Here is a 26,223-nt window from a genome sequence, read left to right on the forward strand (position 1 = left end):
TGTGTGCAACAGAACTTACCTTTGCGTTTGAATCAGTTTTATCTCTATAGCAACTATCTCCTTTCTCTTCTACCTTCCAAGCCGAAACTTTATCAGTATCATGTTTTATTGTATGGCTTGTTTTTGTGGCCGATATAATGCATGCGCTGATTGGGCAACTTTAAGACATTATTCTCGCGTAATGCCGACGGGCAGATTGCAAGCATGCAAAAACAAAGCAAACAGCCATATAATAAACAACTTATTAGGGTGGAACATTCTGTCTTAACAGAAAAATCTCAAACCAAGACCTTGCCATAATGACTGAGCAAGCAAACCCAAAAAGAAAGAAGAGAGTGAGACACCATTATCCATTCTTTTTGGACCTTTTCACCATAACTTTGCCAGTGCATGTGAAAAAAGACCAACTTCACACTTGTTAATTGATGCAATACTTATTATTCTGAGGTTTTTAAAACCAAATAATTTACTGAAGAAGATAACTTTATTCTCATATAGCTGCTATTCAACGATATTATATATACATGGCAATCAACTTCGCAATTCTTTAACAAATGATCCAAATAGTGAGAAGTAATCAAGTGCGTTACAATATTAACCAATAAAATGTTGATCAAAATATTCTGCAAATAGTGTGCTGATAGTGTTGAGAACCAATCCAAGAAAAATAACATTTCACTCGTTCACAGCACTTCCCAATTCTTGTGATATAATTGCAATTGCGCTAGCTAGTTTATTGTAAAAAAAATTATTCACAAATTAAAAATTTAGAACAAAGAAAACTCTCAAAGCTAAACACCCTTCTTACCTAGCAGTTAAATTGCAAAGCCGCAAGAGGAATGGATAGCAGAGGGAAGATTTCTAGCTCCTTTCATACCTTTGGTGATACGCTAAAATAGCCTTTATTTAATTTATACACGGTAAGAATTGGAACTGAAAAGATTGCGCCGCCCTGTTAATAAAACATAAAATGCTGAAACCTTAAACGCTAAAAACGGTAAAATTTCCCATAACAACTGAAAAAAGTCTCCAAATTACATTCCTACAACACAACAGTGGCAAAGACAGTTTAACTGTTTTACATTTTGTTTTAACTCTACAACTCTTAGATTTGAATATTTTTAAAAACTCACTAGGCTGCTCTTCGATTATAAATAATATAAAAAGCGATCTTAGAGGTTGTCGCATTATAAATTGCCCCCACAATCCCATGGAACTAGAAAATGTTTTCATGAATAAGAAGTGTTGTAAACATTGCGCAAAATATCCGTCGGATTTGTTGATTAGTTACCGTACAATATGTCTTTTTGAAGATACCCGATAGAAGATTTAAAGCCAATCAAAGCTATTTTAACAAAGTTTTCATAGATATATTTTTCGTCAATTGACGTAGACTGCATACGATATAGTATTTCGCGCCTTGTTAGTGACCCTTCCAAAAATAACGTAAAAACTGTTCTGACCCTCCCCTTGCATGCTGTATATGAATCGCTATTTCCTCTGCATTCGTCACTAATTACCTACGCGCTAGCTTAATTTGTGGTCACGTTGTTATAACGTGCAGGATTTCTGACATTTCTTGCTTGGTTCACGTCCAGCTTGAGTGGCCATTAAGTGGGTTTTCTCCGACTAATCACGCAGATATCACGTGCGGCATTTCTTCCTCGTCTATCTCTTGATTGAGTGACCATTTAAATGGGTTCTCTCCGTACACGTGACCCCCATTCGTTTTCTCGGAATCCAGCAATACTCGCGCCCAGTATTCACGGTTCACCGCTGGTTTATTTCCACCAAACTCCGCAGGGAGAATATCTTGAGGACAATGGTCGTGAAGTGTCGTCATGTTGTTACCATGCACATGTATCTAGAAAAATTAAGAGAAGGAATCAATCTTAATGGGGAAGAAAGGACCAGTTCTTAGGCTGAAGACCAAAGAAAGAACCCCCTCCCCCTAATAGAAGCAAGAAGAGGCCCAACTTCACCGGTTCCCCCTCCCCATCTTTAAGCACGTGACCTCTGATAGCGCACCTCCACACTACCAACCTTTACTGTGGATTCACTCGACACGAAAAACTTGCAATATACCTTAAAGCGCGTAAGCTCCCCCTTTTCCTTCTCCCTACTCTTATTTTTGTTGTCCACGCCCAAATTATCGCGCTGCCAATATTCCGAAAACCCTGATACTTGCTACTTTCTTCACAAGCTTCATTCTTTTCCTTTCATATTAAAACATGACAGACTCTTTGTTGGTTTCTTTTTAGACCTTTTCACCGTTCCTTCCTTAATTTTCCCTCACTTCCTTTTCTCTTCTCTTTCTGTTTCCGAGCTCGTTTTTTTTTTTTCTAGTAAAAAAAGAATCTGACGTAGATACGTAAGTCTCGGACGTCAAATCGTCTTGTAATTGTCTGTGTCGATTCACAGAACGCTGTTTCCATAAAATAAAACTTCTATTGGAACCCTAGAAGCTGCCCTGATGTCGAGTTCCCTGAGGAGATATTAGATACTAAAGAACGCATTTCAGCTTACCCTTTTCCACATCTTCTCTTGGATGAAAGGTTTCAGTAAAGTTAAACCAGCTTTCACATACCACGGTTCGTTCACGAAATGGAATCCGACAAATCGGGCCGGGTAATGATCCTAAAATGACAAAGCAACCATGGGTTGTAATTATGGCTTGGTGTTTTAAATGAATAATTTCTTTATTGATTCAAAAAAGAATCAAACGAGAAGTTAAAATATGTGAACATAAAACTTATCATTCAGGCCATGAAACAATTCTTGCATTTGTAGCTATTTGTAGACTGTAAAACCTACGTATTAACGTGACTGACTGCAGTGATGTATTAACTAATCCGTCGCGTGTCCCTGTCAATAAATAGCTCTTGATAACCGAGTTCTTTGTAGGTCCATACTGTAAGTTACGGACCGAGGATCTGTAAATTACTGTGCGAACCGAGGAAACGAGGTTACAGCAAGAAATTTATTGTGTCTTATCTCTACTGTGTGTCTGCGGGTTCGAAAAACCGTTTCAAGTCAAGCCGAAGAACTCATTCATATTACTGACTTACGCCAAAAGCATAAATCGTCAAAATTTCATAGAAAAAAGAAAACATTTTACTCGTTTATTTGCCATGAACGTGTTACAAACTTGGCCATTAATTAGTCACGAGACATTTTAACGACAAAAACAGCTTCACGTTTTAGCTCACCTTTCAGTAGTATACGGCCCGCTCAATTGACCGTATTCTCGTAATTGGACTGGAACTAGCTTGAAATGGAGGCTCATGCGGGAAGAGATTAATGCCATTTGCGTTGAAAGACCGCATTAGCCTCAGTTGCCAGCTAGTTACAGAGAATACGAATACAGTCTATTGACCAATCACATCGCGTGCAATAACTAAAAGATATATGTATGTACAGAGGAACCCCCCCCCCCCCCCCCTCACGATGCCTAGTTAATACGGTCACCTCGTTATTATGGCCACTTTTTCTGCCTCGGCGAAACTTCCATACATTTTCTTATTAAAAGAAAACGTTAATGCGGCCACCCTGTTAATACCTTGAACAGCCAAAATTCTTACTGAAATCTGCCCTGTATAATCCTTTATAATTTCAACCCGTTTATACAGCCACTATCTTTCTATTGAGAAATTGTTTGTACTATTTCCTCATAAATTGCATGCCCCCCTAGCACGCAATAGGCGCCGTGAATAATCCAAAAGAAATAGAAAACGTGCGCCATAGATCTTTTATAGACACTAGATTAAACCTAAAAAATAATGAATACTGTATCAAGATCGATTCCTATTGGAACATTCACAGTAGCCCCACTCACACAGAAAAATGTCTTGGATTACATGTCTTAATTATTACTTAGTGTCAGTTCTGTGACTCCTCCACACGTACGAAAACTGCTCCCGACAGCTAAATACGAACTACACGCAGCTTTCCGGTCTTAATGTCTGGCCTTGATTATGAGGCCTAAACTTACCTGGAACATAGCGAAGACTTGACGAATAAAAGACAAGGACAAACGGGATGCTTGAGTAGCAGTCCAGCCCGAAAAATCAGCAATAATCACAATTCCATTGAGTTGAGTATCGTCGTTTTCAATCAAGCGTTCCATGCTCAAAATAAAAGCCTTCAAAATTTCTTCAGTGCCATAAGTGTCGGTATCCCAGCTGCCAGCGAAAATAACAAGCATCTTTGCACCATTCTGATTGCCGTAGGGTAGAACACACGGGAAACCGTCTTCTATAACATGATGAAGCTGCCAAGCTGAGAGGTTTTGACAAACGGAGGCATTTCTGGTGCGGAATTCGATGTAGTTACACAGAAGTTTGAATGATTCTTCCACGTTATATCTGCGCGCTCGTAGGAAGAGCAACAGAAAATCGTCCTCGTCGGCCCGTGTAAGGTGCAGAAAATCATTGTTATTCATAGTTTGATTGACTCTTGAGCGGAATGCTATAATTTTGTCTTCGTGTCGATTTTGAAGCCCTTCCTTGTGGTCGTCTTGCGTGCTTTCCATCCGCTGTGTAAATTGTCCCGAAGTTTGGCAACTGTTAGGGTAATCCATGCCGCTTATTCACAGCAAAAACACGAGGGGTTATAACCTCCTGAGAAATACCGCGCTCTTCTGGTTGTGATGTGATCAGTCAGTCAGTCCGATATATATCAACATAGCCTTGCCAAGTTCAACCAAATTAACCATGCATTGTGATCAGCTAGATTCTAAACATGTTCATAGTTTTCCCAGAGGAATCGTAAAGAATCTCTTTTGTTTTTCTGCTACACTGATCAATAGCACTTGTGTAAATTGAAACAGCAAGACTTTAAAATTTTCAGAGCAGAACAAAGAGAGAACCAACAGGCTGCTAGGTTACTGAAGATCTACCCGAAACTCCTGGACTTCTACCTCTATTGTCCTGTCTTTTTGTTTGATTGCATTCGTTTAATATCAACCACTTTTCCAAAAATAAATTATGTATATTCATTGTTAGTTGATTGATGCAAAATTTTTTCGTGCTTGGTTAGTCAAACGAGCAGTAAGCCTTAGCAACGCCTCCAAAGGTTCTTTCGCGCCTAAACTGTTATCCCTCAGAATGGAACGATGTCAATGATGATTTCAAAAGTATTCATTTGTGTTATCTAATTGACTTTTATACGTCGACTAAATATTTCATCCTGACTGCTGCTTTAGAAATTATTCAAGGGACGACCGTTAGTTTTTTTTAAAGGGGGTTGGGCAATTTTCTGGGGCATGAATGTTTTCCTCACCGGGGGGTTGTCGATCGTTGAACGCGCGAGTAGAAATTGCGGGAGAACTGGACGCCAGCGCAAAACGGGAGACTTGACGGGATATGGGGTGGGGACCGAAATAAATATTCTTCGTTTGGCTTTTTCCATCGAGTGCGTTGAGAAATAGAGAGGCTCTGAACAGTCTAGGAAATCCATAAGTTATTTCTACTTTAAAAAGTTAACTTCCCACCCGAACATTGAAGAATGAACGTTTAAACATCATGCCTCTTAGATTCCCTTCCCAAACAAGTTTTAACAATTTTTAAATCTTTCCTTATTCCCGTAAAAATAATATAAATAGATCATAATAGTTACAAAAATGTTATAATAATAAAAATAATCATAACATTCCAATCCATGAAATAGAGCAACTAAGGCCCAGTTCAGACGCGGAACTTTCCATGAGCCGAACCAAATACATTGCATTAAGTACATGAAAAGTTCGGCTTTTTGAATCAATTAAGAACGGCTAGTTGAATTTGGAACGGCCCAACCGTTCTTCCCGCCTAGCTCAGCCGGGAATTTCGGCTTTGGAACGGCTTTGATTTAGACGTCGAACTTTTCATGAGCCGAACCTAATGCATAAATTATTATAACGTATTTTCCAAGCAGTTTTAACTTTGCCTGAAAATCGCTGACATTTCGATGTGATTTAGTTTAAACTAAATAAAGTTCGGCGAATTAAGTTCGACGACTGAAATCAACAGGTGTACTTTTGATCATTTGGGTCGCTCCAAATTCGAATTAAGTTCGGCTCATGAAAAGTTCGGCGTCTGAACTGGGCCTAAGTCCAAAAAACTAAATGCGACCTTCACATAAGAAAAAATCTAGAGATCACGTGACGTAGCTCCTTTAAAAACTAACATATTACGCTTACTTTCCCAGAATAAGCAAAACAGGTTTAATTACAAAAATTAATTTGAAATAAGCCAGTTGCCGTTTGGCTCTGTGTCAAAACGAGTCTTCTCGCGAAACCATTCAAAGACATATAAAAATGTATTCCGCCTACAGGTTCATTTTCATGCAAGTCAAACCCATTTTCATATGAATGGTTTTGCACGAAGACTCTTTTTCAAACAGAGGCACAAGGCAACTCAGAAATGGCGTAAAAATACCGGAAGTGAAAATGCTTCCCTGTTTACATAATGAAGTGTTACCGCTTGCATTAAGTAATGGTCCGGCTAAGAAGCAGGAAGAAAACCGATAGCCCGCGGCAATAGTGTCGGTTAGTTTTAGGGTGCTAAAATTTATAATCAAATTAAACGAATCCAGGTACCAGTTAGACTAATCAGGAAATTCAAACCGTAGTAAAACCAAAACCAAAACCGTAAGTAATTGCCTGATTACTTTCGATACTCAATATTGAAAACAATGGGAGTAAAAGAAGATGATGACGTCATTCCCGGGCTTTTACCCTCAATGGACCCCTGCATTGTGATCAGCTGTGATTTCATTGGTTGGTTATATTTGGCATTGAGTCTTGTATAAAACGAACTGAAACGAACAGGTACAAAACTGAACAGGAGATGTCTTCACGAAGACGTTACCTCGGCTGTACAAATGGCCACAGCTTTTCACATGCACCGTCATTTACAAAACGCTCTCAAGATTGTTCTTGTTGGCGACTCTGGAGTGGGTAAGACATGGCTGCTTTCGCGAGCACAAGAACTTTACGCGACCTTTTCCGATGATGGCTACAGCCTGTTCAAAAAGCCCTTCGAGCCTTCCAAAGTGTATTCACCTACAGTTTTTGAGACGTATTTCACGAATGTCGACACTGAATGCCTCGGGAATTATCAGACAAATCTCTGGGATACCGGAGGCTGGTGGATCTTCAATTCTGTCAGACCTCTGACTTACGTTGGAGCTGATGTGTTTATGCTGTGTTTCGACGTCACAAATCCCGAATCGTTTAACAACATAACAAAATGTTGGCTACCTGAAGTTCAGAAGTATCAACGAGGTATACCAGTACTTTTTGTTGGAACAAAGTCTGATCTACGAGCTGAAAATGAAAGGTGAGGGGTGTTTCCGTCCCAGAGGGAACAAGCGGTAAGGGTTCCCCCTGAGGCTATGGAATACTTAGGGTATGTGCCCCTCCCCCAAAGAGTATGGTTTTTGAGCTGTTTATCCTAAGTGACATCAGTTTTGATCTGAAATTGCTGTAGTTGCGTTTTTGGAAAATCAGAAAAGTCTAATTCGTCTTTCAAAACAGCAGAAATAAACTGCAGCTTACCAAACAGGGTGAGAAAAGGGGCATATTTGGGTTTTGAAAGACATGTAGGATCAGGATTCAGACAACCAAGAGACACTATACCACCAGAAATTCCAAGGAGTAAACTTCCCCTCCCCCCCACCTTTAAGACTATTTTGTCTTCAGTTTATCTACATACACCAACTTCATGCATCCATTCAAACTCAACAGGGAGTGGTCAGGGTTCGAGCCCTGGCCAGGGACATTTGTTGTGTTCTTGGGCAAGATACTTTACTCTCACGGTGCCTCTCTCCACCCAGGTGTATAAGTGGGTAACAGCGAATTTAATGCTGGGGGGTAACCCTGCAGTGGACTAGCATCCCATCCAGGGGGGAGTAGAAATACTCCTAGTCACCTCATGCTACTGAAACCAAGATAAACTCCAGCCTGATGAGCCACTAACTTGGCTCGTGTGCAGACTTTATCTTTACCTTAAAATAATTCTACATGTAGTCACCCCAATAGTAATCTATCTCATTTGTTTTGTATTTGTAGGGGTGGATCTATTAAGTTTGTCTCAGTTTCTGAAGCAGACGCTGTGGCACAGATGATGGGCTCCCTGTACCAAGAAACAAGTGCACAGACTGGTGAACATGTGGACAAAGCTTTTGATTCTGCTGTCAAGCTGGCTCATACTAACAGACAAGGGGGCCATGCAAACTTAAGCAGATTTAGACGGTTCAATAAATTTGACTCGGTGTGGCTTCCACCAATCAGTAAGTGCATGAGGACAGGAATAAACAATCTTTATTTAACAGTAGTCATGTTATAATCAAGTTCGGTGTATAATGAAACTTCTCCCCATCTCCCCTCATTCAATGGTGTTGTTTATAGATTACACAGCACATTGTTTAGTAAAGTATTAACATTGATATCAGAGAGAAAGTTCAAACACTACATATAGAATGTCCTTTCACTGAGATTTAGAGTAGGTGGTTGGTACAACACCTGTCAGAGGAGTTGCCCACGGTGACTTCCTTTAGAGGGTCAATTTTTAACAACTGCTGGTTATTCTCAATAGTATATCCACTGGAGTTCTTGCAGGCACTGGATCGTGTTGAAAGCACAGCAAACACCCTATGCATGTCATTTAAGTTGTTTTTTCTAATTATGATATATTGCAATATATCATGTTGTATTTTACAACCTTTCCAACTACTTTTATTATGATCGAGTTGTAGTAATATTGGGTGCTTGTAAAGTCACGTACCTGTCATTAAATTGAGTGTGGACAATTTGCGCGAGTCAAGTGTACAAGCCATGTGAGCCATGCAAGCCAGGATCCTAACCCTGATAAAAAGGCTGAGCACAAGCTAATTAAGCTAACTTAGACTAACCAGAGTGCTTTTTAGACTAACCAGAGTTCTAGTTAGGCTAACAGGAATGTTATTTAAGCTAACCTGCAAGCAAGCCGTGTGAGTCATGCGAGCCAGTGATCCTACTGTCTATAAGGTTTACCACAAGCCAACAAAATGTCTGGAGGGTTGTGGGGCTATTTAGGCTAACCAGGTGCTATCCAAGCTTAACAGACTGTAATATTTAGGCTTTCTGAAATGGCTTGCATGTTGGCTTGCACTTTGTGCAGTCCTGTTAAATCTGGTTATTACTACTTTATTATTACTTAGGGTTGCAAAGATCTACTAATCAAGTACTATATGCTGGCAAGTCTTTGTTCCTATTCATTAAGCATTAATTAATGTTATCTTTTTCAGGTTCCCCTCCAAAATTTAAAGCTGATCAATCAACGCATGCCAAAGATTTCAAAGAAATCCTAAAGGATGTCAAAAACGCTGATGTTCTCTTTACATTTGAAGATGGGAGTGAGAGCATTTCTGCCCACCGGATTGTGCTGTGGCTATGGCAGTCAGCTTTTAAAGATGTTATTTGTGACGAAGATGCACACACCCTAAGAAAATTTAAGGATGTTTTTGAGATTAAGAATGTGTCTGCTGATATTTGTCAGCAAGCACAAAATGACCCTGTTTACTCAAAAGCCTTCTCTCAAAGTATGATATGTATATTTTTGAAGAACTGGATTTCCCGTGAAACCTTCATTGAAATTCTAGAGTTCTTATATTCGGGTGAGGTAGGAATTTCAGAGGAGAGTGAATGTGACAGGATTAAAGAACTTTTGACCGCAGCAAAGAAACTGAAAGTTTCCCCATTAGTGGATATTTGTAATTATTTACTTAAACTCAAGGGTGATCAGAAGACAACTGAAACAAAGAAAAAAACTATTGGTCAACCCATGCCACCACTGATATCCGTATGTGATCTGTTTTTGGACAAGAAAGCAACTCCATTTTCTGATGTGGCATTTGTTGTGGAAGGCAAACTGGCATTTGCTCATAAGGCAGTACTGAAAGCAAGATCACCTGTTCTGGCTGCTCTCCTGGGTGGAAACTTCAGAGAAGGAAAAAGTTCTCAGGTATATTCCACTCTGAATTTACAAATTGTGAGACTTGACTTAATGTCACAGGGTTCTCATTTAGTGCTGGCAACTGGCTAAAAAATGGGCTACTTCAACTTCTGAGCCGTCTACTTTGTGGAATAATATATGTGTGAGTTGTAAAAGTAAATTTAGAGAAAACACGTCAGTTTTTTTGGAATGTGACTGAACCTTGACTGTCCTTGTCTCAGGTCAGTTAAGGCTGTAGCTAGAGAGGTATACATTTTATGCTCAGCCTAGCGCAGTCGGAAAAAAATTGGAATAAAGTCTTTGTAATCCCTTAATATTCTTGGCGTCTTGACCTTTTCCAAAACTGATTTTTTTTTTTGAGGAAATACCTCCAAGAGAATGCATAAAATTGCATTTCAGAGCCTCTCAATTTCAAAACTTTTGTGCGGGATCTTTAATAAAAAAATAAAACAGTATTGGATTAATAGGTTAAATTATTTAAGCATTAGCCTTTATTGGGGTGCAACACCTCAGCTGATTTGACTGTGACAGTTCATGTTTCTAATTTGGTTTGCTATGGTGCTAAGTGTTTGACTTCATTTCTTTCAGATCCCTTTGCTTGGAGTTGATTTCCAAAGCTTTTTAGCTGTACTGGAGTACCTGTACACTGACCACTGTTCCACCCTGGACAGGATTCCTGTTGAGAACGTACTTGTTCTTGCAGATCGTTTGTGTCTGCCGCACCTGGTGCAGATTTGTGAAGATGAAATGCATAAAGGATTACAACAGATAATGCAAACACAAATCAGTGAAAATATCGCCAAGGAATGGCTGGATGTGCTGGCTTTCTCCAAAGTTAGTGTTAACTTGCTAAATCCAAAGATTACAGTTGTTTGTGATTTTGTTTTTAGCTTTTTGAGAATCTGTTGTCCAATTTATTTTTAAAATTGGCAAGTTTAAGGTCCATTATTTTCATGAGTTTGAAAGACACTAAATTTGGCATGATGAATAAGCTATGGGGCTGGTGTTTTGTTTATGTCCAAAAATTGTTGATATTTCGTGACATTGGTAAAGAGGTCCATTTGAGATAAGTCACTGCACAATGTAATTTATTGCTTGCTTGGTATGACTAATTGTCCTCTTAATCTGCTCTTAAATAAATAAATAATTAATTACACAAACAAGATAAGTTTGTAAAATTGTATTTACTTAATACACAATATTTACTTTTTTTACTTTTTTTTTACTTTTTTTCACAGATGTTTAATGCAAAGCAGTTAACAGAGTGGTGCCTCTATGTCATTGCCTTAAACTTCACAAGATTTGAAGGACTTGGTAAAGAGCTGGATTTGGTTGTTAATGAAAACAGTCAGTTCTTTGAAAAACACACCAGGCCACTTCAGGGTTATTTGAGAACTCTTGAATCTAAAGACAAGTGGATTTCACTGAACCAAAGACAACTGCACCGGAAAGCAAAATCTTGTTTGCCTCACAAGTGTACCATCTTGTAGGAGTATCAACATACAATAAGACATTATTAAGACAGCATTGAATGTTGTTGAACACTAATACTTGCTCTTGCTAATATCTGAAATACAGTGGAATTCCAATTTTTCAAACCTCCAAGGGAAACGGAAAATGGGGTAATTAGAGAAATTGGGGGTAAATTACGGTGTTTGATTGAGGAAAGGAAAAGACTTTTGGTTTGAGTTATCGGGATGTTTGAAAAATTGCCAGGGTTTAAAAAACTGGGAATCAACTGTGCCTGAAAATTCTTATATGTGATAGTGTTGCTCATAGAAAATCATAACTATATTTTTAAAAAATGAAATGTTATTTTTGTATGCAGTATTTTATTTCACTAAAGAAAGTCAATTTAAGATCTTGAGATTGTAAAAAGTGCTCAATAACAATCCTTGACATTTCAGAAAGACCAAATCGCTGAATTTAGTTCTAATGAAAAAACATATTTTTGTACATATTGTAGTAGGTAAAATCTTTTTATTACAGATTTAGTATTTCGGATATTTTTATTTGAAGCAGCAATATTTCTTTTTAAATCCATTGATCAAATAGTAATTAGCCATTTTTTAAAGTGCGGCCTAAATGTTAACTCAGTGTTTGTCTTTGTTTTGTTTAGCTTATGGGACTTGTGATCATCAGGATCATTCAAAATGTTCATAAATTGTATAGTACTACCCCAGTAGTTAGTTCTAATAAAAAGGTTATTATTTTCTATAAATCTCTCCACATGCATTGCTGATATTTGCTGCACGAATTTTACTTCCTGATGATGTTGGGTAACATTCTTTAAATTGAGCTTGGCATTAAACCAGGAATAATAAGTTCATTCATAATCTATATTTTCAGTCAGGTAGACCTCATTATTGTGTAGGCCTCATACTTTGTGATATTAAAAAATTATTAGTATATACCACACAAGTGATTAGTGCTTTCGTCGCATTCTGATTGGCTTGCTTGAAGGTGGATAGCAAGTACTATTCACCTCTGAGCAAAATTATGGAGAAAAACAAAATGGCTTCCCATTTCGCTTCAGTTACCAAGAAGCAAATTTTATCAATAAACAAGGCTGATTATTCAACTTGTGTGGTATATACTGAAACAATGATACACCTCAGTGTCAGTGAAAGTGGTAGATATTTACTTTGCCGCTTTGCAGCTTGGGAAACATCCACTATTCACCTCCACTTAAGTGAATAGTTGTTAACCAGCAAACAACGAAAGCTTGGCATCAGATTGAGGTTTCTTCCACATGGTGACTACTTTGCACATGTGCTTGTGACAACAAAAGAGACTCTATTCTCTTCCCCAGATTGTCCCCAGAGCCTCTCATCTTTTGGTCACATGTCGGCACAACAGCACCTCGGTATCCACGAGATAAATCACAATCCAGTGGGTAAGTGTTGACAAAACAAACCACACTATCTGCTGGATAGTGATTTATCCGATGGATAGCCTAATGGTGTTACCACCTTTCGAACAACTCGGGCCAGATCGAGATTGAGAAATAACCCGGTTTACTCATATTTTGTTTAACAAATCGCGGAGGTTTTCCAATCTCGGAGGAAGAGGAAGTTTGGTGACCGGAAGTTAAGGTAATTCCTCTGAAATAAAAGTGACAATAGATTTTTGTTCAAACTTTGTCCACTGAATATTTGTCATATGATAACTTCAATTTTGAAATAAAAAAGGGGAGTGCCCATGCTCATTAAGGAGCAGTGAGGCATTGAAAATGCCTCATTTTGGCATTATTTAATGCTTATTATAAAAATGCATTCCCAGTGATTGTAAAATCTTTGTGAGCCCAGACTCATAAGAAAACGCATTAAACTACAGTCAATACATTGTGTCGGACACAACTAAACGTTTTAAGTTTGATTCGGACAAAAAGCTAAATCCTTGATTGAAAATGCCCCATTTTGGCATTATTTAATGCTTATTATAAAAACGCATTCCCAGTAATTGTAAAATCTTTGTGAGCCCAGACTCACAAGAAAACGCATTAAACTACAGTCAATACATTGTGTCGGACACAATTAAACATTTTAAGTTTGATTCGGACAAAAAGCTAAATCCTTGATTAAAATTTGAACTAAATTTCTTGACGTGGTTACCGACTGCAAAATAGAAAAGACCACAGTGTATCTGCTATTTTTCTTATTTATTAAATTTTCAGCAATAGAATTTAGATCAGTCTTTTCTCACGCGAAGCTTATGATTAGTTGATTACAATGACTGGAAAAAAAAATTGGGGTGCCCGTGCTCGTTGGTGAGCTAGAGCCATTTTTCAACTGAAAGAGCTCAATATCAAGGCAAATCCGTCATGTTTTCAATATGCGCGTGCATGAGCGCGCGCAAATGAGGTCAATACCCATAACTCAGTACGAGTCGAGGGCTGGGAGAAATCCAACATGGCGTCAACCTTCGAAGGCGATGGAATTCGTGTTTTGCTGACTTGTTCTTGTTCTACGTTATCTCCAGCGGCTCGTTTGTACTTTTGTCGACACTGCATTAAGCTGAGATGTCCTCTGTGTGTCTCTCATGAGGTAGTTCCTTGAGATGAAGGAAAAATTCAATATTTGATGTTTGACGATGATGATGTTGATGTTGAATTGATTTTGTATTTAATTTATCTTTTGTAAGGTCGATTCTTACTACTGCCCTAACTGTCTGGAAAATATGCCTTCAGCAGAAGCTAAGGTTAAGAAAAACAGGTAAATCCTACGTTTAAAATATAGGTCCAATTCCTCAAGCATAAAGTAAAAAGACTTAATAAAGCGAATTATCACAATGCAAACCCCCTTTTCATTTTTTTGTGTTGTTGTTTCTTGACTTAGTGGCAGAATATAACAAGGGACTATATGAGAGATTAAATGTTGACCTCTTGAAAAGAGGCCTTTGGTATTGTCAGTGGATGAGTAAAACAGTCCATTATGAACTTGAACTGATTTTGATAGCATCAAGTGCAATGCCGCTGAAATGGCGAAAAATTGCTTGGTGAAAAAATTCAGCTGAAAAGAAGCTGGCTACCAACGAAAATTACCATCGACTTATTCTAATTCTTTAGAAAAGAATTCAAAATCAGCTGCTTACTCCAAAAAATAAAGCTGCCTACTTGAAAACTTTGCGACGACCCTGATATAATCTGTATTGTGTTTGTCAGATGGCTAAAACACTGCTGAGGCAGTAAAATTATAATACAGTGATCCAAGATATTGATCACTTGGTAACGTTTAAAAGATGAATATTAAGAATTTTGTTCTTGTGAATCAAAAAGAATGATAATATAGCATATGTTTTGCATAATTATATTAAAAAGGTGTGCCAACTGCTTTGATTGCCCAAGCTGTGGTAACACACTTTCAACAAGAGCAACAGCAGTAGCCATTCAGTCAGACAAGGGTGGAGATGACAGCAAAGCAACGCAAGCTAAGAAAGTATATTACCTAGCCTGTGGCTTCTGTCGCTGGTCTTCAAGAGATATCGGCATTGAAGACAAGAGTGTTGGTGAGTTAAAGTTTTTTCTTTCATGTTTTCAGGTAACTATATACTGGTTATGCAACACTTTTGAGTGGTATGCTGTGGGATATCCCACAAAAGGCTTGTGTGTATCAGTGTTGTAGCTAAGAAAATAGTCTCTCAGCTAAGATTTTCATTGAGCCGGTTACCATTTTTCACGAGAGACCTGGAACAGAAATTTCATCCCCAATCTTTTGCAACACCTTGAATGCGGGGCTACCAAGCTTTGCATTTATAAGATGGCAGACGCAGTACACCAAGAACATGCTAAACAAAAGCTCAAAACAAGATTTTATTTAAATTGTGCAGTCCAGAAAATATCCATACTCCCCCCACAGAAGGGATTGGAATTTCCTTGGGGGTGGGGGGTTCTGTAAGACCAAAAAATTTAAAGAAATGTGTGAAGCTTTATTGGAATTTCCAGGGGGGGTGGGGGGTCTTAGAAAAAATCCCTTCTGTGGGGAGGTATGGATATTTCTGGAACTACACATTAATTACTGTACTCGTTATAATGGCATCAATACTCAAGGTAGTCAGTAATTTATTCCAAACTTTTCATTTAGTTGATTTGGAAGGTTTGATATCGTTCAGATATCAAGTGATTGTACGTGCGTAACCTAAAAAGTGTAGTTGTCCTTTACCAAGTGATCATCTGCCAAAATTCAGCCAGCGAATTTCACCGGCAGCTGGCGCTTGGCGACAACCCTGGTGTATACAGGGAAAATACAATTGACAGATTGCATTGCATAACTGTGTTATACCATGCCATAGAAAATACAGTGGCCAACGCAATCAATTAATATGACATAAGTGTGGCAAGTGATGGTAAGGTAGGGTGTAATACCATCGCCTCTTCAACTGCTTTCCTGAATTCTGATTGGCTGTATTTTCTATGGCATGGTATAAAGTACAGTATATTATTTTAGTGCTTGTAATGATTTTCTAAATTGCTTTCAGAATTTTTCAAGTTCATCCACATCCCAAATTCTACTGTTTTGGGTATTCGTTTGATTTAATGTGATCACACAACTTCACTAGAGTAAGAGCTTCCAACATACAAATTTGAATTTTCATCCATGCTTAAATGAGTAGAGAAAGAGATTTGCTTAATAATTTTACTACAAATCATTGCAATGAAATTGAAAAACAAAAATCATTTTGGATAAAACTACAAGATTGTAGTGATAATGTTTCAATGTTTGCTTCATTTTGAAGTCGAAGTGAACAAAAGTGGGTTCATACCCACTTTTGTCGATTTTTTTAAGCAAAGTTGAAACCAATTTTATTGCAATGTTTAATTTGTAGTGTAATCCTTAAAGTTGTTACAACTATCTTCCTTTACTAATGACAGAAGGTAAAAAGACAGCTTTTCTGTCCCTTGATCCTTACCTGAATCGATGTAACTGTTTGTTTTTTAGCAAGTGGTGCTTGGCAAGAACAAGAGAGTCCTGCAGCAAGAAGGGTACTGAGTGATGATTAATTATTTTATTACTCCACATTTGTGAAATAGGTGATCTCCCAGATTTTAACTTTTTTAAATTGGCATCTCTGTTGCTCTATGAAATCTCTACATGTACTTGGTTTCTGCGATCTCATCGGGTATTTTTTTTTTGAGAGGTGCTTGAGCCAGGTTTATACTCAGTTCTCTCTTGTCTCTGACTGATGTTTTTCCTGCCCTGCAGGTCAATTCCCTTGTTGAATACTACAGGCAACTTGCACAAAAAGAGAAAGCTGAAAGAGAGAAAAAGAAATTGACCAAACGACGAAACTATATGCATTTATCAGTGAGTATGTAAGCATGCGTAGGACAAAAATATAGCAACAGTATACAGTACATAAATATTGCATGTATTACTGTAAAGCTAATGGTAAGTCTGTTGTTAAGTTAAATGTTAAATGATGGTGAAGACGTGACTGTTTTAAAACTAATTTTATCAATGACTGAATGCATGATTTGATTACAGTCAAACCTGTATTAGGCAGACACCCTCCGACCTGTGCTAGCGTCCACTTAATACAGGGTGTCCGTCAAAAACAGGTTCCCTCAGAATTCATCTTGAAAGGGTCATATTAATATTTGTCACTCAGTATTAAAAGACCTTGAAAGGGTCAAATAGCATTCTCACGAATGGTTGAGAACTCTGCAATACTGTATTTCCATAAACAATGACCAGTATAATTATGAGGTTAAGCGATTTAAGTATACAGTAACAGTATCTATATTGATCGAATCATGTGAAGGTTTGCAAAATCAAACAAGAACAAAAGTTCTGTAAAAACAAAACCGAATAACAAAATAGTGCATTCCTGTGACAGCTCAGTTTGTGGGCAAACTTGAATGACTGATCTACTAAAACGTGGACAAAAAAATCATGCATCCTTTTAGCAGTGTCTGTTTGATACAGGTTTCTAATAATAGAAATGACCATAAAAGTCAAGTTTAAAGTGTCCGCATCTGCTTAATAGAGGTGTCCATTGAATACAGGTATTCTTTACAGTGAATATGGGAAAAGAAAAATGGGACTTGCACTGCTGTCCGCTTAATAGAGGGTGTCTACTTAATATGGGGTCCGCTTAATACAGGTTTGACTGTATCTGTCAGTAAAAGCTAAACAAGTATTAAATACTAAGTGCTGAACATGGAAAATAGAGTTGTGTGTAATCAACAATTTATTTAAAATGACTAGTAAGCATTTAAAAATCCTCATGACTAGCATATGTCTAATAAACAAGACAAGTACATAATATTATTGATTGTTACTTACAATGAATAATAAAATTAGTATCACAATTTAGTGTCTTATTTGTCTTGTCTGTTTATGAAGAAATAAATAAAGATACACAGCTAGAGATAGAATGTAAACATCTAGCAAGGAGATTATTATTTTTAACAAAATTTTGACTCAAAAATGAAGGGTTTTTTAAAACTATTTTCCTATAAATAAAGAAGCCACTTGTACTCAGTTCCACGGTTGTTACTGGTAATAATTTATTGGTGATAATATTTTAATAGTCTGTAATAATAAAGCTATGAAGTTGATTAATCCTTTCATTGTCTAATCCTGAATGCTGTAACGTTTTTGCAAAACTGGACACAGTTCACTCCAAGAAAGGTAAGATATATAATAACTTGAGCTTAATGTCAATGTAATTTTATTAACTGCTAATGTCAGGTTTAAATTAAATTAATGTTCAAAGTGACCATTTACGTTTCTTAATAATGAGAAGCATGCTATAGACAAGTGTACTTCTCTTTCTTGCTGTAAATTCTAAATAACTGATTATGTTCTAAAATATAGGTTCATGTTGTATACAGTGCAGTACTTAGACAGTATAAAAGTATTATCATTGGCTTCTTTTTACAGATTACTTGCATTTGTATGACCAGTTGTATTTTTGTCTAAGAGTGGATAATTTTTTAAAAATTATTGCATCATGTGTACTAAAGGCATCCATGATCGAGTTTCGATCGATACCCTCAATCAGTACCCTAGATCGACCCTCAATCAACACTCCATCAACACCTCAGTTGACATCCAATGGACACTCTATCAGCATAGATCTTGGTTGACAGTTGGTCGTGAGTCCACTAATTTTTAGGAATGGTAACATGAAACGGAACCCAATACGAAAGCTTGCTGAAAAACTTGCTTCAAATATCATGTTTATTACTCTCTTGACAATAGCAACAAAAATGCTACAAGTGATGAAAGTAAAGAAATACCATTCATGAACATTCAAAGTTTCAAATTACAATTTTGATTTCTTGATGTCTTGTTACAAAATATGGTGATAACCAGCCCGGGCACACACCCCCTCTAAGTGTTGCATCATCCTTGTTAACATTCTTATAAAATGATGTTTTTCAGGACAAGTTTGGTTTGTCATCACTAACAAGACGCAAGAGCAGTCTTTCCTACCTAACAGCTAATTATACAAAAGGGTATGCATTTTGCTGTAGAGTATTTCTAATAATGCATTTTAGTGGTACCCTCTGGTTGTGTAGATTTCATTTTTTAACATACAGTATTAACAAATTATGCCATATCTGCAGCCTTATACATGAAATGACATCATATCGTGTTCCAAACTTGGGCAGAAAGTTTTGAACATTTTTTAATATTGAGCTATTTCTTTGGTTTCTAAGAGTGCAAACCTAGGAAAACATTGTAATCTTGCCAATGTATGTATAGCCATCTGTAGTGTGAAGCAATGAACTACATGTATTACATCGTTTGTTTTGTTTGTTCATTTGTTTTTTGCTTTTAAAAGAGGGTGAAATTGAATCAATTTGTCAGACTTTTCCCTTTAATGTCAAATTCGTCTAATATTTGGCAACTCATCAATGTCCATTTGTTGTAATGCTGTGCATATTTCTTATTTATAAAATGTTTCCTCTATTGTCTGTTGTGTAATGAAAATAAACAGTCGCGTTACAAACTGTTTGGTATCCAGCCGCAAATCAAGAACATCATGTAAAAAGTTTTGTCATTTTATTTACAGTAAAGAGATGGTTGATGAAGTTTTCAGTTTAAAGAATCCCAGTGAAGCTGTCGAGGAGGTGGAAACACTGCCTGAAGAATTTTACAACAAGCCTTTGATTCTTGAAAAAGGTAGATGCCAGCAGTGATCAATCAATATTTTTTTCTTTGTGCCATGATCTTTGTGTCTGAGGTTGGATAATCTTTTGGTGATACTCTATACACCTAAAATCCAAATTTATTTCATCTGTTTCAAAAAGACTTTCCATTATCACAGTGGAATATAATAAGAGCAATGGATGTAGCTGAGAATCACTGTAGTTATGTCATGTTAAAGGAGCCCAGTCACAGTACTTTGACTACAGGCAAAAAACCCAGAAATAGTAGTTTACTAATATAGAAAAACACCAAAGAGATAAAAATAAACCATAAAGGAACAAAGAGGGTTGAGGGTGGAGAAGATTAGCACAGATTACAAACAATGAACTTGAAAAATTTAGGCTAAACTTTTCAAGATGTGCACTATGAAGTAGCTCTTAACATGCACTGCTATAAACACATGGTGGCATTCTGAGCACCTATCATACAATGATATTGACACACAAATTCTTAACAATATGGTTGTTTCATATCTGATGTTGGAAATCTTGTTATTGTTAAATTACCATATGGTGTTCTCTTAGTTCCACAACTGTCACAAAGATTATGCCAGCCTGACTTCCAGCCAGGGGCTATCAGGTAAGAGTGGAGAATGCTTTGTCGAGATTGAAAATGATGTGATTGAAATTTCTCTTGGAGTGGTTTTCAATTGAGTGTGGTAAAACCAAAACCAAACCAATTACGGGTACTTGCCAATTAGATTACTCAGCCAATCTCAAAACGTAGTAAAACCAAAACCAAAAGGAAAGTAATTGTCTGATTACTTTCAACACTCAATTGAAAACTGCTCTATTGTTGGCAAGTAATTAAATTAGTGTTGTGTGCCATGTTTAAGATTTGTATGTCATGCCAATCTAACATTTCTGGCACTCACTTATCTTCTTAAGCTCCAGTGCAAGGATGAGGCAACAGTTTCTGTAGCAGAGGTTTTTCAAATGGTACCTGATAATTAGCCCCATGTTCAAATGCTAACCTGGTGGGCCAGGAGATGTCTTTTGTAGGGTTTCTCTCCCCCCCCCCCCCCCTAGATCTGTTTGGTTTGGTTGAATCTGCCTGTAGCTTGAGACCCTGCTAGCATAGCTCTCATGACAATGTAGAAGTCTAAGCCATTCATGAGCATTCCCAGAGACCCCCCTGTACATCCCTTGTCTAACAATACATGCTATATAAACTGTGATTTGTTTTTAATAACACATACAGTGATCTTCACCCAAGACACAAGCATCTCCTGGCAAAGAGGTCACAACGCTGTAGGGTAAGAAGAATTATCTCTGATAATTTAGACAACAATATATTATTGAAAATTATTATCTAAATTCCATATTTTTTGTGGAGTTGCAGTGGCCTTGTGGTTGGTGTGCTTGCTTCCGGATCAAGTGGTGCGGGTTCAAGCCCTGGCTGAGGACGTTGCATTGTGTTCTTGTGCAAGACACTACACACTCACAGTGGCCCCCTTTACACTGGTCTATAAATGGGTACCAGCAAACTTAATGCTGGGGGTAACCCTGTGATGGACTAGCATCCCATCCAGGGGAGAGCAGAAATACTCTTAGTTGCTTTCTGCTACTGAAACTGGGATAAGCACCAGCCTGATGGGCCACTTGGTTCATTTACAAACTTAAACCTTTACCTTTCTATACTGAATTTTGTAATATATACTAGATGACTAGTGTTTTCAATCTAAGCTGTGATTGCTTAATGTAGGTTATTCTTTCTTCTTTAAACAGCAATGTGAACACAATCTCAGTAAACCAGAGTTCAACCCATCATCAATTAAGTTCAAGATTCAACTAGGAGCAGTGTAAGTAAATTGATCTTGTGTTATTCTAACTTGTCCCTGAACCAGATATATTTTAGTGACCATTTGTTTAAAAAATGTTTTGTCAGTCTGTGGACACAAGAGGTGCTGAGGGCACAAATGCGCCAAATAGTTATCTACAGGGATTCACTTTGACTCCAGTGTAGAGTCCAGAAATGTTCATCAGAATTTTCTGCCAGTCAAAAATTGTTGGATTACTAATGAAACAATACAAAATCAAAGTTACTGACAGTCTTGTAGCATTTCTTTGTTAAATGAAGTTTGTCCATAGCTGTTTGTGTACCACATTCAGCACTGTTCATATTATCAGCTACCATGTTTGAATGTAAAGTCATTTTAGTCAGCGGTTCTCCTTCGCACACACTTCATCTAATGGTGGCATAAAGTATCCACCTTCCACGACCTCACATTTTCAAAAATGACTGTAAACTTTGTGGAGAAGGTGTCAAAGGGTCTTCAAAGGGAAAGAAAAATTTGTAATCCTTGGCTATTTTTGGCTCTATTTCATTTTACGCATTGCGGACCTATGGCAGGGCATAATAATCACGTTTTTACTGGAAAGGTGTAACGTTGCAGCCACTGAAACTATTTTTATGATTAACTCCTTTCTTGTGTTTTTCTTGTGTCAGGTATTATGTACCTATGTTGAGAATTTCAAATGTTCCTGTCCTGAGGTTTGGAAAGGTGTGTAATCTGTTTTTGAATTGTTTGAACCATCTTAAAATTCTTGTGAAATGTTTTTGATTATTTTGTCAGTCTTTGTTAATTACGTAAACGTTGAATTATATTTTTGCGAATTTTCTTATTGAAGAAGAATTCAGTGTGTATAACTGTTGTATTATTTTGGGGTTGCAGGAAGCTCAGGTGACCCTTTCTCTGACAAATCCTGTGGAACATTTATTAAAAGTCACTTTGTTGAAAGTTGAACAAGATCAGAAAGATGGCTCGAAGGAAAGTGATGCACAGGACAAGGAGATCAAGCCAGATCAAAATGCTGACAAGTGCGATGAGAAAAGTGAGAAAGAAGAACAAAGGAAAAACGAAGACGAAAAAGACAAGGACGGGAAGAACGATGAACAGAAAACAAAAGAGAAGAGTGATGCAGAACAAGAAAAAGCTGCTGAGAAAGACAGCAAGAAGGACGGCCATGTTGGAGTGGCTGCGAGTAAGAAGCCTGGTCGCAGCATTGATAACAGCTGTGAGAGCAGATCGTTTGTGCCTACAGCTGAGGTAATATACTCGCTGTACACTCATGTACAACGGAGCCTTTATAGGGAATTGTTTGCTTAGAAAGAAGATGATCTGGGAGGCAGTGTGGCCAAATGATTTAGAGCACTGCTCTTGAAATCTGCGTCACTAGACTACATTACTTGAAAAAAATTCGGACGATTTTAATTTCGGACACAAGAAGTGTCCGAAAATCAAACCGTCCGAAATATTTACAGTACAGTGTAAAATCGTTAAGAAGCTCCAAAACTCTTAGTTTACTTTATGGAGAGAACTCTATTTGAGACACTGTTTGAGACATGTATCGGCTTGATAGAATTTGCTATTTTCTCGGTCTGTCAATCTGCAAAACGAAACTATCATTTTCACTGATGTTGTTTCAGTCTGATTCGTTATTTGTCGGCGCAAATTTACTTTTAGGAGGTTTCCAAAATGTGTCCGAAATTTTTGTCCGAAATTTGTCCGAAATAAGATAAAAGGTGTCCGAAAATTGAACGACCGAAATTTTTAAGTCTAAAATTTTTTGCAAGTAATGTGCGATCTGGCGATCTACAGTATATTTGATTTTTTCTTTTTTCATTTGTTTGTTTGTTATTTTGTTAGGTCATTCTCCCCACCTTCCCTCTCATGTTGGGAGCACGTGACGAGGCGGCTGAATTTGATGAAATGGACTCCGCTACTACTGCCGAGATGTTTAATGATGATCCAAGGTTGGAGATTAAGCATAAGCTAACAAAAATCGAATTTTTTAAACTCGCTTTGAATTTCTTGTTACTTATCCTTATAGGCTGACTGAATTGTTGGCTGATTTTGTCTTTCAACAGAGTTGTTGTCAATCGGCAAGCAAACAAGTTGTGGTTTCTTGTGAAAGTGGTGCCCAAAAAAACATTAGGTGATGTGAAGGTGTGTGACATTACATTTTGAGATTGCCTTGAGATTGCTGTACTAATTAGAGAATACGCACTAGGCCATTGCTGCCCTAGTTCACGTAGGGATCCTTTCGATGGATAACATCATAAGAGAGAATCCCGGGGGGGGGGGTGGTGTTAGCCACTTACGTTTTTGAATCTACAAAGAAATGATTGTATTACATGGTAACAAATCGTAACCTCTTTCTGTTCCTTTGTGCTGTGAGTGTCTGCTTCTGTGATTTAAAGATTTATTGGAAGTTGTAGGCCCCTAACGAAATGAAAGCGTCAACTTTAAGCCTTGAAACCTTACTTAGAAATGTGCTTTTTTTTAATTCCGCCTCTGCGGAAGCGGGGTTGTGAAACTCGGTGCAATACCCTAAGTTTAGTAAATTCTTGACCCTGTTTTTTGTTGTTTTCTTTTCAGTTCTCGATGGTTATGCAGTACGATTACAAGCACATAGCTACAGCTTTGGTGCGAGGCGGCCAGGAGTCAGAGGAACAACTCGTAACACTGAAACACAAACTGCATATAAACCTTGGACCTGTGGCCTCGGAGTCTTAATTATTATTTATAGAGGCATGTACAGAGGGAATCAAACAGTAGAGGACATGAAAAGGGAGATATTGTGTAGTCGGAAAACATTCTGCAGTCGGGAACTTTGCTAATGAGGCTGTTTTCAGTTTCGTGGTCTGAGCGTTTGAAAAGGCTCCGGTTATTCGAATCGCCAGATGAAACGTCATCTGTAGAGGCGTGGGACCGAGAGGGTAATTATGACGGTCAATGCTGGAAAAACGATGTTCAAAATGTTGTTGTTTATAGTGGTCAATGCGCTTAGCTACGCCTAGCTAGTTCACAGGCATGCCACTTAAACGGAAAGAAACAAATATATCAACTTAATGGCGGGAGGCACGTCAGTTGGCTATTGACAAGCGTGACTGAGGAGTTGAACTGGGTCTACCAAGAAACAACTCCAGCTTAGAGGTCAGAGCGGGACTTGAACCCGTGACCTCCGGATTTCAAGTACGGCGCCCTAACCACTCGGCCTCGCTGCACGCGATGTTTCAAAGTAAACGTAAAAGACGGGTCTACTGCAAAATAGTTTTGAAATATTTAATGAATCCTTGAAGTAATATGTTTAAACAAAGTAACAGGGAAAGGTAATACTTACGGGAAATGAAACAGGAAGTTATTATTTGGTGTAGAATAGCTCTCTTCTTTACCTGAATAAACAAACTTCTCTCGTCACATACTTAGTGCTTTGTTCTGGCGCCAAAGTAGTAATAGAGAGGTCATAAAGGGACCGACCGTTTTGGCCTAGGTAAGGCCAAGGTAAGCTTAGGTAAATTATTCATATGCGGACAAGTAGGTTTGGATTCCCTGAATCAGTATTTATGAGAAGATTCCCGCTGCATACTAAGACGTGTCTTCCTTCCGAGTTAAAGGAGTTACGCCACGGTTTGCGCATGTTAAAAAGTTAGCCTAAAGTTTTCAAGTTCATCGTATGTAATCCGTGTTAATCTTCTATATCCTCGACCAATTTGTTCCTTTATGGTTTATTATCATCCCTTTGATGTTTTTTCTATCTTAGTAAATGACTATTTTCAGGTTTCCTTCAATTTAAAGGTAATTTTGTACGTGACCAAAATAACTCGAAATGCCGTGACTAAACTCCTAAACTTCCACGTGAACATGCACGCGGAACACGTGAATTCGCAACGTCATGTCGTTATCTTATGTAACACAATCACTTGTTTGTGTGGATTGAGGTCTGAAAATTGTATAACGCTGCTGATTGGAGGACGCATGATTATGTCATCCCCGTCCAACTGGTTTTCATCTGTCAATCATGCTTTGTTTTCTTGGCTCGGATGGGGTTTAGAATTTCTTCCCCCGCGAAAATACAATCATTTGAGTGAGTCAGTTACAGGGTGAACTACGACATCTGAAAGTGGGACTTCTCTATTTTTTAAAAAACGCTTATTTAGGCTAGCATGGCTCTTTCAAAGCAGGTGAGTCAGCATGCAATCAATTGGAATTCTAAAAGTTGTATTTCAAAATTATCAGCAGGGAATACTGAAGTAGCATCTGAAGGTACCTGTTAAGGCACACCCTAAATATATAATTTGGATGTTAAGAGTACTAGCTAACGAGTACTTATAACTTTATATTAAAATGGAATATCGAGCGAGGAATTTCCATTTCAATCAGGGATTTGTCGATAATGTTGTTTTACAGATCACTGACGCTGCAATTCAACTTATATAAGTAAAGTTTTACTCTTTACTCTTTACTCTTCACTCGAGAGGAGATGACATATGCAGCGTCTAACCTATCTAACTATTAACCTCTAGCGATAACCGTTGCTGCCCCTGGGCTACTGCTTCGCCCCTGAGAAAATACGGAAATTTTATTAGTTTTAACGTTGCAAATAAAGATAGCAAATACACGATTTTGAAAATTTAAGTCAGAATAAATCAGATATAATAGCGTTTTCCAGGAAAAATTTCTGTTTTAAATTTACTTTTTAAAATAAAAAAGATTCCAAACTTTTAACAAAGATGGAGTTGAACTTCAAAAGTTCGTTACAGTATGAAAGTCCGCCGGACCAAGACGAAGTCTTTTGGTGTTAATT

The 26,223-nt window shown here is 37.7% G+C and overlaps 3 protein-coding genes across 4 annotated transcripts; 2 read left to right on the forward strand and 1 right to left on the reverse strand.

Annotated features, from left to right (window-relative positions):
- Window positions 1-465: 465 nt before the first annotated feature.
- On the reverse strand, window positions 466-5,568 carry LOC145494940 (clavesin-2-like). The gene is made up of 3 exons (XM_081474512.1): window positions 3,992-5,568; window positions 2,527-2,637; window positions 466-1,864 (listed from the first exon to the last, which is right to left on the reverse strand). Exons 1-3 carry the CDS (start codon window positions 4,577-4,579, stop codon window positions 1,634-1,636), a joined length of 930 nt encoding a protein of 309 aa, XP_081330638.1. The 5' UTR covers window positions 4,580-5,568; the 3' UTR covers window positions 466-1,633.
- Window positions 5,569-6,797: 1,229 nt separating this feature from the next.
- LOC145494933 (rho-related protein racA-like) lies at window positions 6,798-12,216 on the forward strand. Its single transcript, XM_081474502.1, has 5 exons — window positions 6,798-7,319; window positions 8,051-8,271; window positions 9,268-9,983; window positions 10,563-10,808; window positions 11,213-12,216. Exons 1-5 carry the CDS (start codon window positions 6,862-6,864, stop codon window positions 11,462-11,464), a joined length of 1,893 nt encoding a protein of 630 aa, XP_081330628.1. The 5' UTR covers window positions 6,798-6,861; the 3' UTR covers window positions 11,465-12,216.
- Window positions 12,217-13,841: 1,625 nt separating this feature from the next.
- LOC145494937 (dynactin subunit 4-like) lies at window positions 13,842-25,258 on the forward strand. 2 transcript variants are annotated; one of them, XM_081474508.1, is made up of 16 exons: window positions 13,842-14,020; window positions 14,118-14,188; window positions 14,794-14,981; window positions 16,412-16,455; window positions 16,676-16,777; window positions 18,092-18,106; window positions 18,863-18,936; window positions 19,497-19,606; window positions 20,158-20,212; window positions 20,834-20,888; window positions 21,361-21,434; window positions 22,082-22,136; window positions 22,308-22,682; window positions 23,283-23,389; window positions 23,504-23,582; window positions 24,015-25,258. In XM_081474508.1, exons 1-16 carry the CDS (start codon window positions 13,886-13,888, stop codon window positions 24,150-24,152), a joined length of 1,677 nt encoding a protein of 558 aa, XP_081330634.1. In that variant the 5' UTR covers window positions 13,842-13,885; the 3' UTR covers window positions 24,153-25,258. The 2 variants fall into 2 exon arrangements, with proteins under 2 accessions (XP_081330634.1, XP_081330635.1); XM_081474509.1 differs by lacking the exon at window positions 18,092-18,106.
- The last annotated feature ends 965 nt before the right edge of the window (window positions 25,259-26,223 follow it).

The sequence above is a fragment of the Orbicella franksi genome, chromosome 8 (genome assembly GCF_964199315.1).
Source record: "Orbicella franksi chromosome 8, jaOrbFran1.1, whole genome shotgun sequence".
Lineage (NCBI taxonomy): Eukaryota > Metazoa > Cnidaria > Anthozoa > Scleractinia > Merulinidae > Orbicella > Orbicella franksi.

Bases quoted from the DNA above. Each gene is read 5' to 3' on its own strand.
- LOC145494940 (XM_081474512.1), bottom strand. From the start codon at position 4,579: ATGGATTACCCTAACAGTTGCCAAACTTCGGGACAATTTACACAGCGG. The intron at 2,638-3,991 runs GTAAGTTTAGGC...TTGTCATTTTAG, and splicing joins AAGTCTTCGCTATGTTCCAG to GATCATTACCCGGCCCGATT. The intron at 1,865-2,526 runs GTAAGCTGAAAT...TAATTTTTCTAG, and splicing joins AAGAGAAGATGTGGAAAAGG to ATACATGTGCATGGTAACAA.
- LOC145494933 (XM_081474502.1), top strand. From the start codon at position 6,862: ATGGCCACAGCTTTTCACATGCACCGTCATTTACAAAACGCTCTCAAG. The intron at 9,984-10,562 runs GTATATTCCACT...CATTTCTTTCAG, and splicing joins GAGAAGGAAAAAGTTCTCAG to ATCCCTTTGCTTGGAGTTGA. The intron at 10,809-11,212 runs GTTAGTGTTAAC...TTTTTTTCACAG, and splicing joins ATGTGCTGGCTTTCTCCAAA to ATGTTTAATGCAAAGCAGTT.
- LOC145494937 (XM_081474508.1), top strand. From the start codon at position 13,886: ATGGCGTCAACCTTCGAAGGCGATGGAATTCGTGTTTTGCTGACTTGT. The intron at 19,607-20,157 runs GTAGATGCCAGC...GTGTTCTCTTAG, and splicing joins GCCTTTGATTCTTGAAAAAG to TTCCACAACTGTCACAAAGA. The intron at 23,583-24,014 runs GTGTGTGACATT...TTTTCTTTTCAG, and splicing joins AAACATTAGGTGATGTGAAG to TTCTCGATGGTTATGCAGTA.